This window comes from Dipodomys merriami, unplaced genomic scaffold (assembly GCF_024711535.1).
Source record: "Dipodomys merriami isolate MVZ:Mamm:240054 unplaced genomic scaffold, mDipMer1.0.p SCAF_14, whole genome shotgun sequence".
Lineage (NCBI taxonomy): Eukaryota > Metazoa > Chordata > Mammalia > Rodentia > Heteromyidae > Dipodomys > Dipodomys merriami.
Window position 1 is genome coordinate 17,926,675 of NW_027202715.1, and position 17,865 is coordinate 17,944,539.

At 49.7% G+C, this 17,865-nt stretch overlaps 1 protein-coding gene and 1 non-coding gene across 2 annotated transcripts in view; both read left to right on the plus strand.

The window, feature by feature from the left end:
- Positions 1–1,085: 1,085 nt before the first annotated feature.
- LOC138826214 (U6 spliceosomal RNA) lies at positions 1,086–1,192 on the plus strand. Its single transcript, XR_011371576.1, has one exon. It is a non-coding gene; the product is annotated as a U6 spliceosomal RNA (small nuclear RNA).
- A 1,631-nt stretch (positions 1,193–2,823) lies between these two features.
- Ogdhl (oxoglutarate dehydrogenase L) overlaps positions 2,824–17,865 on the plus strand; it is a 28,683-nt gene continuing 13,641 nt past the window's right edge. Inside the window, exons 1-9 of the mRNA XM_070020901.1 lie at positions 2,824–2,921; positions 4,720–4,777; positions 6,233–6,437; positions 9,162–9,332; positions 14,707–14,809; positions 15,453–15,568; positions 15,706–15,860; positions 16,562–16,708; positions 17,154–17,244. Of these exons, the coding sequence (XP_069877002.1) occupies positions 6,234–6,437; positions 9,162–9,332; positions 14,707–14,809; positions 15,453–15,568; positions 15,706–15,860; positions 16,562–16,708; positions 17,154–17,244 (987 nt within the window). The 5' untranslated portion in view covers positions 2,824–2,921; positions 4,720–4,777; position 6,233. The remainder of the gene's footprint in view (positions 2,922–4,719; positions 4,778–6,232; positions 6,438–9,161; positions 9,333–14,706; positions 14,810–15,452; positions 15,569–15,705; positions 15,861–16,561; positions 16,709–17,153; positions 17,245–17,865) is intronic.

A 17,865-nucleotide genomic window follows, 5' to 3' on the forward strand; every position in this document is an offset into this window, starting at 1 on the left:
ACAATAATAAATGAAACAGAGTCCATGGCCATATGAAACCTCAAATATCTACAAATAACCAACTTTTGAGGACCTCAGTTACTGAGGGGAGAGTTAATTATGTTCTTCTGTCTTTGATTAATTACTTTATATCCACATTACTGATCCCATTCACTACCAAACATATTAGTGTAGTCTTCCAAAATTTGTATTTCAGTTTTGTAGGCATATGCAGACTTACATAGTAAATTTCTTTTGGTTTGCTAAGGGTTTTAAAAAACATTTTCTTTTCATTTAGTATGTTAGTATACCTGAGATATTCATGTGGAGGAAATGAGCCTTGGAAGTAGATGTAAGGATTTGAGCTTTTAGTCTGAGTGAAATGGGAAGCCACTGAGGGTTTTTGAGCAGAGGAGTGAGTGACATGATTTGAATTATTATTGCTATTGTGCTGGTCCTAAAGCTTGAACTAAGGGCCTGGGCCACAACCCTACTTCCAACTTTTTTTTTTTTTTTTGGGTCCGGTCATGGGCCTGAACTCTGGGCCTGGGCACTGTCCCTCAGCTCTTCAGCTCAAGGCTAATGCTCTACCACTTGAGCCACAGCTCCACTTCTGGCTTTTTTTTCCTGCTTATGTGGTGCTGAGGAATCGAACCCAGGGCCTCATGCATGCAAGGCAAGCGCTCTACCACTGAGCCACCTTCCCAGCCCTACTACCAACTTTTTTTTTGGTGGTTAATGCAAGAAGAGTCTCATAGACTTTCTTGCCAAGTTTTCTCAAACTGCAATTCTCAGATCTCAGCCTCCTGAGTAGCTAGGATTACAGGTGTGAGCCATGGGACACTTGGTTTGGATTGTTGTTTTATGAGTAAAATTCTGGCTGCTGTGTTTAGGTTAGAATTCAGGAGTGAAACTGTGGAGGCAGAAGGGGCAGTTAGGAGACTGTGGCAACAACTCAGGACAGGGTTGATGGTGCCTTACACCACAGACATAGTGAGTTCCTATCCCAGGAATTCCTGCCTACAAAAGAAAACTAATTAAAAAAAACTACAAACTAACAGACAATATGGGATACAAACCATTGGGCATCATAAAAGTGCAGATGAGTGCTCGTTTCAGCAGCACATATACTAAAATTGGAACTATACAGAGAAGATTAGCATGGCCCCTGTGCAAGGATGACACGCAAATTCATAAAGTGTTCCATATTTTTCTCAAGAGCAGTCCAGGTGTAAAGAAGGAGGCCCACGTAGAATCTGAGTGGAGGTGGCCTAGAGGCTAAGGCCAAGGCCCTTTTTAGCACCCTGAAGGAACAGACTTTTTTGCTTTGTTATTCCTGGGAAATCACTTCACCAAGATACAAATTATGAAGTTAATTATAAATTTCACTGAAAATCCAGCCATGACAAGAGAGCTAGTCAGTTGTAAAGTGCCATCAGAATTGATTTCACTCTTTAATAAAGAATGGGATAGAGAGATTCTGCTTAATATCCTTACTCTTTTTGAAAATATAAATGACAACATAAAAAGTGAAGGGCTTCCATCATCCAGGAAAAAATTCAGCAGAACCTCACTATTTTTTTTTATTTAAAGAATCTGGAGTATGTGTTAAGAAAATAAAAGCATTAGCAAATCACAATGAAAGTCAATTTCAATTTGACTTTCACAATGGTGAAAGTCAAAGTCCTGAAAGTACTAGCCAAACTCTAATTTGTGATCTGTCCCAAATGACATTTATGTGATTTTTTTTTAGTTTGCACATAGGAACAGTATATTTTATAAAGTTTTGGTTTTCAATGTGCTTATATGGCAAAGAGATCCTTTAAGCTGCCATTTTGGAACAACGAATTTCACAGATGCTCAACAGTGATAGATGTTCTATTGAGACTGGATCATTTTAAGGATGTCAAATGAGTATTAGAGCTTGTAGAAAGAAAACTGTTGTCAATTTCATCTTGCTACCTAGACTGAAGTATTAGTATTCATTACTTAAACAGGTGGTCATAATCACCTTTGTCTATGTATAATCATAATTATAATAATAAATAAGCTATAATTTTGTATTGTTTACACGTGTTAATCTAAGACATGTATTTTATCAATAAAGTTTGGTGTTTAGGGCAACATTTAAAAATGCAGATGAAAACAATAATGAGACAAGTTGGGCATAGGTAGCTCATGCCTGTTATCCTAGCTACTCAGGAGGCTGATATCTTAGGATTCAGATTCAAAGCTAGCCCGGGCAAAAAAGTCGGAGAGACTATTATCTCCAATTAACTACCAAAAAAAAAAATCCGAAAGTGGCACTGTGGCTCAAGTGGCAGAGCCCAGGTCCTGAATTCGAGCCCCAGGATCAGCACAAAAGGAAAGAAAGGAAAAAAGAAAGAAAGGAAAAAAGAAAGAAAGGAAAAAAGAAAAGAAAAATCAATCAATCAATAACCAATAATAGCTAGAAGATGCCCCACACCACCCTGGAGAGCGGAGAGCGCGTGGGTAAAGGGCATGGGACTTGGTGACGCGTACGGCCCGGCGTCATCCCATCTTTTCCACCCGCCCCGGGAAAGGGAACTTTAAAAATAACATTTCCCTTTTCACCGGCCGAGGATCGGAAGCCGTCTCCCCCGCGAGTCACCACTGCATGACTTTTGAACCCAGGACCGTACAGGTGCGGGCGGTGCAGCCCCGCGGCGGGCGCGGGATCAGGGTCCGCGCTCCCGGGGCCAGTGCCCTCGGGCGGGCTGCACACGGTCAGCACCGCGGACAGCGCGCAGCGGGGCGGGGCGTCCTCCACACGTCACCGCGCGCCGATCCCGGGCGCGCGCTCGCGGGGACGCGCGTCACGTGACCCGGGTTCTTGGCCGGGCCGGCGCGGTGCGCGCCCCCTGAGCACCCCCTGACCTGCGTCCTCCAGACGGCGCCGCCAAGCCGACCCCTCCCGCCCGGTGAGCGCGGCGGCCTGTCCCCCCCCCCGCCCCCCACGGCGCTGCCGCGTCCTCGCCTGCGGTAGGGCCGTCTCCTCCGCTGCCCACCGGAGGTCCTGGGGAGCCCCGTGCGCCGCCCGGAGCCGGGCCTTGCGGAGGGGAGGGAGGGAGGGAGGGGAGGGGAGGGCTGGGGCGGGGGGGGGGGAGGGGGAGGAGACGAGGCCTGGCTCCGCCTGCGTGGCCGCGGCCGCCCTCAGAGACCCCTCCTCAACCCTTTTGGCGCGTTTTATTCCGGCGTGACGCGCCGACCAGAGATTCAGCAGTCACCAAGGGTCCCCAACCTGTAGCAAGGCCGCCGACCGCTTCCCCGGGCTCCCACGGCCTGGGTGGGCTGCTGCCGCCCCGCGCCCTGCGCCGCGCACGCAGGGGTCCGGCCCGGGCCCTCGCCCGACAGCTTCGAGGCCCCCCGCATCGAGGGCGAGACCCACGGAGACGGCGCCAACCGCGGTCCCTCCGCACAGAAGTGGCAGGATGGGGGACAGGGAACTTGGCTCCCCGCAGGCCGCAGTGAGCCCGGGCCCGCCCCCCCCCCCGCCCCATCCCCCCCACGGGTCCGAGCTGCCTGGCGCAGCTCTGACACCCATCCCGCAGCGCCTGGAAACGGCCTAGCCGCCTTTGTACTTTTCCTACTCTGCCAAGGACATTCGCACAACCCCTCCCAGCCCTGCTGCTCTCCAGTGCCCCAAACTACACAACGGAGCAAACACGACCCAGTCCTCAGCGTGCGGGGACCAGGGCCAGCGCAAGTCCAGGCTTGGGCTGCCTGACTCTGAGGTTCTGGGGTGGGCTCTTCCTCTCTCCTCCTTCCACTCCTGCACCTCGCTTAACTAACCTGCACCAGGGATGGTTGGGGAACAGGTCAAACACAGGGTCCAGTGTGTTCGGAGGCCTAGTGGCAAGAATGTATAGTTCTGGGTTGGCGATATCACTCTGGCGTTGTCCCCAGGGAGGACATCCCCCACAAGAGCTGTCCAGGCTTGCACAAAGTATCTTATTTATTTATCTATTTCATATCGACTCCTTGCTGCTGCTTTGGACAGCACCTTAGCAAGGCAAGCTAGTGGGTTCTGGCTGTAAATACTGAGCCCATATGGGACCCCCCTCCCACTCCCCATGGTTAAGTCCCCACCCGTCTGGCTGGGTGGAGGCCCCTTGCCCAGACTATTCAGCTTGCAAAACAGTGTTCCCACCTAGGGTACAGCCAGGTTTTGTCCCAGTTTGCCCTGAATTCGTCCCCTGTGGGGATGGGGCTGCTGGAGGGATCATCTACTGCCAGTGGGCTGACATCTGCATTGAGGAAGGCCCGAGCCCTGGACCCATACAGAGTCCCTCAATTGCTAGCTTAGCCTCTCCTGCCTTTTTTCCCTGTCTATAAAGTTGAGCACGGTGTCGGCTCCAGTGTCAGGCTGCTTGAGCACATGCTCTTTCTCTTCTCTCAGGTGGTTCAGCATCAGCTTCTTGTGCTTGTGTAGAATGGAGACAAGGAAGCTCCTGGTGGTTGGGGCCAAGAGATCCTGTGCAGCTCTAGATTGCCAGGCATAGCTGGGGTTGTGACCCTCGAGTTTGTCTAGTCCTTAAGCAGCTGCTGCTGCAGGGCAGAGGTGGGCTGGACATGCAGCCCAGAGTGTAGGGACTGGGCATGTGCCATGGGGGTGGGGTGGGGGTAAGGTGAGAGGGCATTTGGAGCTCAGAGCCCTGCTCACCCCCCTCCCTCCCTGGAGTGACTGTTGTTTTGAGTTTTTAATTTTCCTTTCTTCAGGCTTGAGGAGCCTGCTTGTTCTTGATTGAAGATCCCTCCTCCTATTCCTGTAGCTCAGGTGAGTTTGCCAGGGAGAGGCAGTGGGTGGGGGGAGAAAAGGAGTGAGGCAGTAGGCTGGGGGGAGGGGCTTTCCCCAGTCTTGTGAAGAACTCCTGTCCTCTGTGATCAAGCCCTGTGGTGGGGTGGGGCTTGGTCCCTTGCAGAAAGTGCAGCCAGTGGGGTCCTGGTGGCTTGTTTGAGCTAATGACAGGGATGCGGTGTTGCCCATCTGTGGGGGAGTTGCTCCACCTGTTGATAGAGTCTGCTCCAGGGCATTGATCAAGTCCTAGTCTAGGCAGATGCCCAGAAAGCACATTTTCTGGGTCACTGAATCATGCCGGTGGGGGAATCTTCCTCCATTTCATGGCTCCTGTGGCTGGAGCTGGGGGGAGGGCTCAGCTCCATCCACACATTCCTGAATGGCCAGTAGTCAGTAAGAACTGGGCTGAGCAGAGGAGGGCTGCTGCTTAGTCTCAGGATGAGGCTGGGGAAACACTTGGAGGTTGGAACCTGGGGCAGCAGGGGCCTCAGTGGGCCCTGTCAACACCCGGCTGATCAGATAGCAAGACTTGGGGGTCCTCTAGGGTCAGGGGAGAGTTTTACCACTCCTGTCCTCTGTGGAGTGGAGGAGATCTCCACCATTGAAAGCTCCTGGGATGGCAGGTGCCATGTTAGGGAGGTGAAGCCCCTGGGACGGTGGGTGTGTGTCATGCGGGGGAAGGGGAGCTCCCAGTTCTGGTTACCCTGGCCTGACCTGGGTGGTATTTGTCTGGAGTGTGAGCTTGGGGTCGCTCCAGTGAAGAGCCAAGTGGGCACAGGGCTGCTTTGGCTTCTGCCCTCCAGCACACCTCTAAACCAAGCAAGTTGTTAGGCCTGCGTCACTTTCCTCCTGGCTGGGGCTTGGGGAAAGGCACTTGGGGCCTTTCAGTCAGAGTGGCCACTGGTCAGGTTTGGTCACAATGCTTGGAGACCCACTCATGTCCTGGGCCTCTTGAGATAATGCACCACTGCTCTTCCTCTCCCCTGTATCTTTGTTACCTCTTTCTCACCACACACAGCATGTCAGTGCTTGGAGCACCCTCACCCAAGTTACAGGTTCCCCTTCTTGGGAGGACCATTTGCACAGCCCTGGGACCTACAGAATGAGACCCAGAGCCTGAGTTAGTCCCCCCCCCCCCCCCCCGTCCCTCCAGGCAGGGTCTGGCAGCAGGTCTCTTCAGGCTCAGGACCAGAAAGGAGAGAGCATGGTCTGGGGGAGGGGGCCAGCAAGACTGTGTCTACTGTGGGGTTTCCTGACCTGGCAGTGAACTCAGGATGCTGGGGAGATTGTCACCTCTGACCTCTGTCTTATCACCATGGCCTCATCCAGGCCCCTTCATCCAGAGGGAATGCCAGGTGGTGATGAGTGAACACATGCCTGTTGGAACTCCTGTCCAGGTCCTGTGATTTATGCCTCTCTCATTGCCTGTGACAGAATGAGTCAGCTAAGACTGCTGCCATCCCGGCTTGGGGTACAGGCAGTGAGACTTCTGTCTGCGAGGGGTATCCCAGGGCCCGGCCTGCGCAACTGGTCCTCTGGGCCCCCTGCCACCTTCCCAGGAGGCAGAGGTGGAGGCGACTCCAGTTACGTGGAGGAGATGTACTTCGCCTGGCTGGAAAACCCGCGGAGCGTTCACCAGGTGGGCATCCCACCCTCCCCGCTGCACAAGCATTCACCAGGTGGGCACGCCACCCTTCCTGCTGCATGAGAGGGAACACCTGGGGCACTGCGGTGGGCAATGAGGAGGGAAGAGGCTCAGGTCTGTTCTCACATGGGGCTGGAAGGCATCAGGCCTTCCTGCTGAGAAATCAGCTGTGAAAGGTGCTGCCGCCCAAGTGGCCCTGAGGGTGCCCTGCTCAGGCAGTGGAAACCCGCCCTGACTCTTATTGGTCTTTGTAGGAGTCAAGACAAAAAAAAATTATAGATTCATGATCTGATTAAGTTCCTTTTAGTGGTTGGAAAAAGTTGATTGGGGGAGAAGTTGATGCCTCTCTTTTTCTGGAACACTCTTCTCCTCAGAGAAAGTAAACAGGCACATGGACTGAACCCAAAACTTTGGAAAAGTCAAAAGACTTCCAACCCACTCCTGAACTTTCAGTTCCCACCTGCCATTCTCCCCTCTCCCCCTTGAGTTACTCTGTTTCTTCTTTTTCCTTCTGAGATTTTTAAGTAAGCTTATAGTAATACGTGAACAATCCTGTTTTGTCCCTTGCTTTTTTTTCCACTTAGCAGTCTGTCTCCCAGATTTTTCCATGTAAGTATGTAAAGAACCTCATTGTTATTTTTCTACCTGCATACTATTCCATTGCAACATTGTGCCATTCTATCCCCGTTGACAGATCATTGGTCCACATCCAGTCTTGCATACTCTGTGGCTTCATCATCTCTCACATGCACAGCTAGCTAGGAAAATTTCCCAGTGAAAGAGTCTGATCCAAGAGTAGCTGTGTGTATCATTTGATGGGTTTTGCCAGATTGCTTTCCGTGTGTGTGTGTGTGTGTGTGTGTGTGTGTGTGTGTGTGTGTGTGTGTGTTTGAACTGATTCTCACAGATTCTAAATGGGAGTGAGCAAAGGAGGGAGGTACTTTTGTTTTGTTTTTGTTTGTGTGGTGCTGGGATAGAACCCAGGGCTTCATATATGCTAGACAAGTGAGCACTCTTACCTCTAAGCCCCACACTAGCCACTTCTTTCCCTGGAAAACACACAGATGTATCTGTATATTCACATCTGAATTTGCTTCTGCACAGAGTAGCTAGCTGCATATCACTGACTTTTTCTTTACAACATATCTTGATGATATTCCATATCCATGGTCATGAATATACCTTCTTATTTATTTGTTTATTTATTTATTTTTCTTGTCAGTTGTAGGGCTTCTAACTCTGGGCCTGGGTGCCATCCCTCAGCTCTTTCTCTCAAGGATAGGGCTCTACGACTCTGAGCCACAGCACGGCTTCTGGTTTTCTGGTGGTTCATTGGAGATAAGAGTCTCACATACGGGGCTGGGAAGGTGGCTCAGTGGTAGAGCACTTGCCTTGCATGCCTGAGGCCCTGGGTTCGATTCCTCAGCACCACATAAGCAAAAAGAAAAAAGCCGGAAGTGGCACTGTAGCTCAAGTGGTAGAGCGCTAACCTTGAGCTGAAGAGCTGAAGGACAGCGCCCAGGCCCAGAGTTCAGGCCCCACGACCGGACCCAAAAAAAAAAAAAAAAAAAGAGTCTCACATACTTCTGCCCTATCTGACTTTGAACCTTCATCCTCAGATCTCAGCCTCCTGAGTAGCTAGGGATATAGGCATGAGCCACTGGTGCTTGGATTTTTTTTTTTTTTTTTTACAATTGTAGAATCTTCCAGATTCTAAACATATAGTCGTCCCTCGTTGTATCACAATTCACTTATTGCAGCTTCACTATACCACAGGTTTTAAAAGAAAATATGTAAATAGTGATCCCTAACCTATCACAGGAGCTACATTCCAGAGACCCCCCATGATAAAAATCTGAGAAGTAGCATAAGTGAAGCACAATGTAGCAAGGGACAACTATCTAATGCTGCTACACTGCAGATTTTCACCCATCCTGAGGTCTCTGGAACATAACTCCTGTGATAGGTGAGAGATCACTGTACATTCGTTTTGCCACTTGCCTATTGAAAAGCCTATTGAAAGTTGTGCTTGCATTGTCATTTTTATAAATATCCCAGCTCTGCAAGGACCTTTTTTTTTTTTTTTTTTTTTTTTTTGTCGGTCGTGGGGCTTGAACTCTGGGCCTGGGCGCTGTCCCTCAGCTCTTCAGCTCAAGGAGAGCGCTCTACCACTTGAGCTACAGAGCCACTTCCGGTTTTCTAGTGGTTTATTGGAGATAGGAGTCTCACGGTCTTTCCTGCCCGGGCTGTCTTTGAACTGCGATTCTCTGATCTCAGCCTCCTGAGTAGCTAGGATTACAGGCGTGAGCCACCGGCGCCTGGCAACCATTTTTTGTATGTATATCAGGCCCACATATATACATACACATACGGATAAATTGCTAGCTCAAAAGATACATGCCTTGAACATGTGGAGGCTCCACCTGCCACATTGCCCTGAACAGAGGCCTCCCATAGCCCACCATGTGTGAGGTCGAAGCTCCTATCACAGCTGAAGTACTTGAGCCACAACTTATACCTTCCTCCCCACCATACTGAGTCCTGAGGACAGCTGCACTGTGGGACAGGGGCCTGAGCTGCTAGAGAAGGGGCCCTCTAAACAGACCTAAGAACCATGAGCTCCAAGGAGTACCAGATGCTCCTCGGTACTCCAGCCTAGACCACTCCTGACTCTTCCTAGGCCCTGACCTAGCTGCTTCTTCCTTTTGCCCTGCTCAGGCCTGGGACAGCTTCTTCCGGCAAGCCAGTAAGGAAGCATCTGCACGCCCTGCTCACCAGCAGCTCCTGACTGTCGTCCCTGAGAGCAGGTCTGCAGCCTCAAGCCGCACCAAAACCAGCAAGCTGGTGGAGGACCACCTGGCTGTGCAGTCCCTGATCCGGGCCTACCAGGTGAGGGTGCCCAGGACATGGCTAGGAAGCCACCTGACCCACTGAAAAAAGAAGTCTCTCTTAACACAGTCACCTTGCCAGAGAGCCTTTCTTGAAGTCCTCTGCCAAGTGCCACCCATGCCTCTGTCTAGTCTACCACAGTGCCATACAGAGGACTGAATTTTGTGCCTACTAATGTGCTGGCTTGTGGTCTGTCTCTGAAATTTTGTCTGTCCGGCACAAACCATACCTAATTACCCAGTGGAACACTTACTAAATGGTCACATCGAGTGAGAGGGAACTGTGTTGATCATTGTTGTCTGTTGTTTAATCTGGGCATTCCAATAAGACCGGATACAGTAGGTGCACAATTAGTGATTATGCATCCAACAGCAGTTGATTCTGCGAACTTGGGCAGTCCCCTGTCAGGTCCTCAGGCTGGGCCTCTTAGTTGTGTTGTTTCATATTCTTGGTTTTGAACAAACAGGATTAATTAGAGGGCTGCTCTGGTGTTGGCACCAGAAGTGTAATCAGTAGAGATCTCTGGGAAACGGGTAGAAAGCATTTCGTAAGGGAAACTTGACTGTGGAGGCAATGCTAGGGGCTGCTGGGCCCTTGGCAGAGGCTCAGTGAGAAGGAGCAGCAAGCTGCCACACTGGCTCCACAGCAGGGGAATGATGGCTTGCCTCTTTGTAGAAGGGAACTGTGTAGCTGTGGTGTCTGGGTAGATGAGGGAGGGTGGTCAGGGTTAGGAGAGAGCAAACTGCTGCTCTCGAGATGGAGGCCAGGCAGAGGAAGAAGAGAGGGAGAGAAGAGATTGATCTGTCTAGAGAGTAGGAAGGGGGAAGTAGTCATGGAGACCGAATATACAGGGAGAGGGCAGGAGTTGGTGTGGCCATAGTGGATGTGGATGTGATCTCAGAGGAAGAAGAAGCAACCTCAGCCTGGGGGACCTCCTACTGCCCCTAGGTGTGCCAGTTGCTAGGGGTACTGGGCCAGGACTTCTAGGGAAGGGGCTATGTGTACACAGAGTGAGAATAAAGAGAAGAGGCCATTTTTTTCCCCCAAGCAGACCTAATTTTCTAGACCCAAGCTTTTTTGTTTTTTGTTTTTTTTTTTTGGGGGGGGTCCAGTTGTAGGCATAGAACTCTGGGCCTGGGCACCGTCCCTCAGCTCTTCAGCTCAAGGCTAGCGCTCTACTACTTGAGCCACAGTGCCACTTCCAGCTTTTTTTTTTTTTCTGCTTATGTGGTGCTGAGGAATCGAACCCAAGGCCTCATGCATGCAAGGCAAGTGCTCTACCACTGAGCCAGCTTCCCAGCCCCTAGACCCAAGCATTTTAAGTTAAGGAGATTCTAGTGTATTACATTTCTTGGCTGGTGAAACTAATGGAACAGGGATCTGTGATTGACCTTGACAATGATTAGAACAGGGAGTATAGAACTGAGTAAACATCCCCTCTGCCTCAGGGTCTTATCTTTCACCTGAGTTCCAGCTGGTTGCTGCTCTTTGTTTTGTAATTAGCCAAGATCAAGCAAGTCCTAGTCTGCCTTGGTGGGGTAGTTGTGAATTGTGTCCATCTTTGCTCTGTCTGAAGTTGAGGAACAGATAGCTGAGGCCCAACACTGATAGCTGCCACGAGGAGAATTGCAGCTCCAATTACGGACATTTTCAAGCATATAAGAGGCAGAATAATGTAGTGAGCCACCTACCCATCACGTGGATAATCTTATTTCTTCCTTTCCCTTCCCTCTACTGTGTGTGTGTGTGTGTGTGTGTGTGTGTGTGTGTGTGTGTGTGTGTGTGCATGCCAGTCCTGAAGGCCAGGGCACTGTCCCTGAGTTTTGTGTGTGTGTGTGTGTGTGTGTGTGTGTGTGTGTGTGTGCATGCCAGTCCTGAAGGCCAGGGCACTGTCCCTGAGTTGTTTTTTTTTTGCTCAAGCCAGCGCTCTGCCACTTGAGCCACAACCCCATTCCTGGCTTTTTTTGGTGGATAATTGGAGACAAGAGTCTTACAGACTTTCTGCCCAGGCTGGCTTTCAATCATGATCCTCAGATCTCAGCCTTCTGAGTAGCTGGGATTACAGGTGTGAACCTCCTTTGTCTAGCTCCCCTTCTTTTTGTCCTCTATCTGCTGTTACCTTGAGGTGTATCCTAGATATCCTTTCATTTGATCCAGGGATGGTTCAGTTTGTAGTTATAGAGATAAGAGAGTTGCCACAGGAAGTGGAGGTGTGGCTCAAATGCAACCTTGAGTGGAAAAATCAAACAAGAGCTTGAGGTGAAGGGTTTATAAGGCCCAATTCAGGCATGCATGTGTCTGTGCAAATACACACACACACACACACACACACACACACACACACACGAAGCAGCCACAAATCTGAGGATGTAGCTTAGTGGTAGAGCATTTGCCAAGCACATGTGAGGCCCTGAGTTTAATTCTTAGCACTGAAAAAAAAACCTTAGAATTATAGAAATTATCTTTAGAAACATAATATCATAATAGTATTAACACATATAAGAGGGCTGGGAAGGTGGCTCAGTGGTAGAGTGCTTGCCTTGCATGCCTGAGGCCCTGGGTTTGATTCCTCAGCACCACATAAGCAAAAAGAAAAAAAAAAAAGAACATATAAGAATAATAGCAGTAATTCTTTTTTTTTTTTTTTTAAAAAAGCTGTTCCTGGGGCTTAAACTCAGAGCCTATCCCTGAGCTTTATTTGCTCAAGGCTAATGCTCTACCACCTGAGTCACAGGTCTACTTCAGTTTTTTGGTGGTTAATTGGAGATAACCATTATCTTTACATCTCAGCCTCCTGAGTAGCTAGGATATAATCCTAGGTGCCTGGCTTAATAGCAGTAATTCTTTATAAGGAGAATCCTTAATAGCTTGGAAATAGGCAAGTGATATTTATGATTTTCCATTGCCTTGCTTTCTTTTTGATGCTTGGGTAAAACAAGGTCCAAACAACCTGCAGTTTTCAGAGGTTGATGTGGCTCTGAAGTCTTGTCCTTTCCTGTTCCTTGCCAGGTTTTGTGCCGGGTGGTTTGTCCTGTGTTTTCCTGAGTTTGCTGATCACATTCCTAGGTGTCATTTTACCTTCCTTCTTCTGTCCTACGTGATTTTTCTAAATGGTGGTGAGATCTAGAAGTTTGATTTTCCCAACAAACCAGTTACCAGTTGGTGATGGGGATGGGAATTTTCAGTGATTTCTTTAGGAGTTCATTAGGAATTCATTAGGAGTTGCAAAAACAAAATAGTGGCCTTCTCACTTTCCTTCTTTATTTACTACCTGAAATACAGGAAATTCTTCTGTCCATGGTGCTTCTCCCAAAGTACACATTGGATAGTAGAGACGAGGCAATACTTGATTTTCCTTTTATTGATTGATTTTTCAGATATAAGTGGTAATTCTTTTATACCCTTCAAAAGGTAGAGTTCTTTTCCTTTTTTAAAATTTTATGTGAATGCATACATTTAGGCATATTTGATGATTTCATTTTGTTGTAAATGATATGTATATATTGTGATTATATTGTAATGATATATGATGATATGCATGTGATGTTAGACATATTGTTGCTCAAAATGTGTCCAAATCCCAGCCCTGGCAGTTCTTGATGGTCCTTTGCTGACTGCTTTAAGAGGCTCTGCTGGGTGCAAGTGATTCATGCTACTTATCGTAGCTACTCAGAAGGCTGAGATCTGAGACTTGAGGAAAATCTGTGAGATTCTTATCTTCAGTTAACCATCAAAAAGCCAAAAGTGCAGCTGTGACTCATATGGTAGAGGGCTAGTCTTGAGCAAAAAAGCTCAGGGACAGCACCTATGCCCTGAGTTCAACAGAACCAACACACACACACACACACACACACACACACACACACACACACACACACACACACACACCCCTATGCCCTGAGTTCAACAGAACCAACACACACATACACACACACACATACACACGCACACACACACACACACACACACACACACACACACACTCCTATGCCCTGAGTTCAACAGAACCAACACACACACACACACACACACACGCGCACACACACACACACACACACACACACACACACACACACACACACACACACACACACACAGACACGTGTTCCAAGTCTTATTCTGTATGGTTCTCCCCAGCCCGGATCCATCCAGGTTCCCATTGGTTTAGTCATTTTAATAGTTAGAGCTGGAAAATGACTATTTTCCTCTAGAAAGCTGACATGCATTATGGATTTATACTGGTGCAGCATACTTCAAATGCAGGACTAAGGGTTTGCTGTTGACCTCATCAATCTTGTGGTGCTGTCTCCTTTCAAAGATGCCAAAAAGACATCTTCAAAGACGTCTGTGCAGTGGCTTATTGATTTTTCCCCACAGCCCACGTGCAACAGTCTTGGGAGAACAATTCAAACACTGTTACTAAGATTGGTAATGGAAAAGAGTTTATGCAATTTTCCCCTGTAGTTCTGTTTGTCTTTAGGGAATATTCCATTTGCCAACTGGAATCGGTGCCACTGAATTATATACTTATTAATTTACTTCATTTTACTTTCAAATTTTAAAGCTTCACTTAGTTTTAGAATATAAAAGGCTTACTATAATAAATACCTTCAAATAAATACCTTCAAAGCAAGCTATTCTCTTAAAAAGTATAGCTTCTAGACCTGTCCTTGTATCTATTCCAGTGTGTGCCATATTGTAGATGATCATTTTTTCTTGTTTTATGGTTTTCTCATTTTATGATTTAGTCTTGTGTTTGTGTGCATACAATACATATATTTACTCACATATCCTTTCTTACATAATAGGTAATTCACTATGTGTACTATTTCAGGATTTGTCTTTTTCCTTAGAGGTATTTTGTGGTGACTGCCTCATTCCTCCTCATTCAGGTAGATTTTCCTTATCTGTATGCTGGACTTCTCTTGATGGGCACTTAGGAAGTTTCTAGAATTTCACAATTTCTTTTTTTTTTTTAATTTTTATTTTTTATTGTGAAAATACTGTACAGAGGGGTTACAATTACATGGGCAAGATAATGAATACATTTCTTATCAAGCATTGTAGACTCCTCCTTTGTTTCCCCTTCCCATCCCTTCCCATCCTCCCCCCCCCCCCCGAATTTCACAATTTCTATACTGTAGTACATCCCTTTGTATATAGGCCTTTCACTACTTTGGTCAGCTACATGTGGTGCTTTCACTGCAGCTTTGGTGGCCATGGCTGGGGTCTCACAGGCAGCAGCATGGGTGAGATGTGTGAAAACTAGAAATTGTGAAGCTAGGAGTAATGTTCTAGTTGCTCCCAGCCTCACCCTAGGCAAATGTATTTTCATCTGGGACCCAGCCTGGCCTTTTCCTCACCCTCTTTTCAGATCCGGGGACACCACGTGGCCCAGCTGGACCCCCTGGGCATTCTGGATGCAGATCTGGACTCCTTTGTGCCCTCAGACTTAATCACGACTATTGATAAGTTGGGTGAGAGTTGGGACCCTTTCCTAATGCCCTGTTAATGCAAAGCAAGCTGGTACTGTGGCCCAGTGAGGGGCTTCTGCATCCTGGAGGGCAGCCTGAACCAAGCCTACCTCTGCCTGCCTCTGGGTCTAGGTCTCTTCTAGCCTTTTCCTTTCTACTGCACAGTGGCCCAAAAGGGATGCCTTTCCATCTTTCCCATCTAGTTCACTGTGCCCAGCAGGGGTGATACTTGTCCAAGCCCACACCCCTGGTAGTAGGTGAGCTCTCTCTGACTATTTACCACTGAGCTTCCAGGACAAAAATCGAGGGAGGGGGAGCTGGGAAGGTGGCTCAGTGGGAGAGCGCTTGTCTTGCATGCCTGAGGCCCTGAGTTCAATTCCTCAGCACCACATAAGCAAAAAGAAAAAAGCTGGAAGTGGCGCTGTGGCTCAAGTGGTAGAGCGCTAATCTTGAGCTGAAGAGCTGAGGGACAGTGCCCAGGCCCAGAGTTCAGGCCCAACAACCAGACCCCCCCAAAAAAAAAAAAGAGATCGAGGGAGGGTACAGAGCAGATTGTTGGGGCGGTGGGGAGGTCTCTGAGGATGTTCACCCTGCCCTAGACCTGGTCTCTCTCTTTCCTCTCTGTTGCCTGGGGCTTCTTCCCCAGCTTTCTACGACCTGCAGGAGGCTGACCTGGATAAAGAGTTCCAGCTGCCTACCACCACCTTCATTGGGGGCTCTGAAAACACGCTCTCTCTTCGGGAGATCATTAGGCGATTGGAGGTGAGCCCCGCAGGTGTGTCTGCCACACCTGATGATGCTCTCTGCAGTGTGAGAGGTGGGAGGGCACTTCCTCGTGTGCTCCTGGGCCGCCATCCCTCTTCCTGGCTGTTTGTGGAGTTCCTACCTATTTCCTCTAGAGCACCTATTGCCAGCACATTGGTCTGGAGTTCATGTTCATTAACGATGTGGAGCAGTGCCAGTGGATCCGGCAGAAGTTTGAGACCCCTGGCGTGATGCAGTTCTCTAGTGAGGAGAAGCGGACCCTGCTGGCCCGGCTGGTGCGCTCCATGAGGTCAGCACTGCCCTGGACCGGCACCTGCATGGCTGCTGACTGGGGAACTTTCAGGGGCCCAGAGCTTAGGCTGGCCTCCCCACCTGGCTGTAGGAGTACCTTCAGCAGGTTAGGACCAGGTGTTCAGTTAGCTTGGCCAAGAGCTGGTCCAGGGCAGAGCCAGGCAGGTGAAGAGAGGTGGGACTCCAGGGAAACATGGTGTCAGGGGCAGACTGTGGCTGTGGGACTATTTGGGCAGTGTAGAGTGAGGGCAGCGGAGCCTCCCAGCATGGGCAGTGGGACTCTGAAGCTGGACCTGCCTCAGGGTATAGGCCTGGAGGTGCACCCAGTCCAGCTCACCCACCCAGCCTGGTGAGATATGATCTGGACTTGGAATTCAGCCAGGTGGTGGTCTGGGGACTTGGTGAGAGAGCCCCTTGCAGTGCAGGCAGGAGAGTGAGGGGTGGGTGGGGAGTGGGTGGAGAAGTTTGGCTGTAAAGAGGGAAGAGGATGGAGTCTGGGAAGGGAAAGGCTTTGGGCAGAGGTCTTCAGTGAAGTTGGGGGGCCCACGCCTGCACTGATCTTGTGCTTCTTGCTAGGTGGGAGTGACAAGGTGTCAGGTGTGGGTCTAAATCCATTCTCGTCCCAGCACCCAGCTCCCATGTTTGGGGACAGCCCTCATGAGCTCCAGTCCTGCCCCTTCCATCCCCTCTCCCAATCAGGTTTGAAGACTTTCTCGCTCGAAAATGGTCCTCAGAGAAGCGGTTTGGCCTGGAGGGATGTGAGGTCATGATTCCTGCCCTCAAGACCATCATCGACAAGTCCAGCGAGATGGGGATCGAGAATGTCATCCTGGGGATGCCACACAGGTGGAGCCGGCTTCTGCCCCTCTGAGGCGGGCCTGCTGCCCAGGGGACTCGGGCAAGGGAGGAGATGAAAACGGGATGCTGGTGGTAGAGGTGGATGGTCTGGTAGGTTCTTAGAGTCAGCAGGCCTGGTCAGCTCTTCATGAAAGAGCCAGATACTTGGCCAAAGCCCCACTGAGTTTTCTGAGATTCCTTTTCTTTGGCCATGTTGCCAACTCTTCCCAAGAGGGACAGGACTTCATACAAGTGTACCTTGAGTTTCTTGATGTTCCTGTGGACCAGGAGATGGGGTTAGTGATGTGTAGGCGTGTCTGCCTGCAGAGAGCTGGCTGGTTGGGACCCTTATGGCTTGGTAGAATGAGACAGGACAGGGCTGGGCCTTGCCTGGCAGTGCTGGGCTGGGGTGTGGCCATGGTGGCAGGTGTGAGCGCACGCCCTCTGGTCCCAGGGGCAGGCTAAATGTGCTGGCCAACGTGATCCGCAAGGACCTGGAGCAGATCTTCTGCCAGTTTGACCCCAAGCTGGAGGCGGCTGATGAGGTGGGTGCCATGCCCTGGTCCTGGTGCCTCAGAGAGGATCTGGGCCCACTGGAGCTTCCAGGCTGAAACAAACCTGAGTAGGGCTGAGATGTGTGTGAGGCTCCCAAGGCTTGTGCAGCCTGTGGCAGCTGAGAAAGCTCTCAGGTCATCCTGGCCAATCTCCCTGTTTCCAGCTGTGGCAACTGAAGCCCAGAGAATCCTACAGAATTGTCAGGAAGTCATTTCAGCCTGTGTGCCCCATCCTGCTACCAGCATGGAGTGGTAGCTCACCTGTTTGTTGGCCCCACAGAGCTGTGGCAGTCAGATGTGCCCATTGGCCAGCCAAGGACCTGCTTTTCTGCTCTCCCTCTTTGTTCTCATGTCACTGTGGCCTTGGCCATGCTGGGCCCTTAACACTCACTGCCTTCCCCCTCCTCTGCCCTGCCTTCATACAGCGTGCTGTTGTTTTTCCTTTTGATGGCTGTCTGTGGGCAGTGACCTTGTCCTTCCTCTGTGTCCTTTTTTCCCTTCCCTGCCTCTTTTCTGGCCTTTTCCAGCCTGATGTGTGCATGCATGCATATCTGTCTTTCCCTCTAGGACAAGGGCAGGGACCTTGTCCTCAAAGCCCCAGTGCCCAGCACA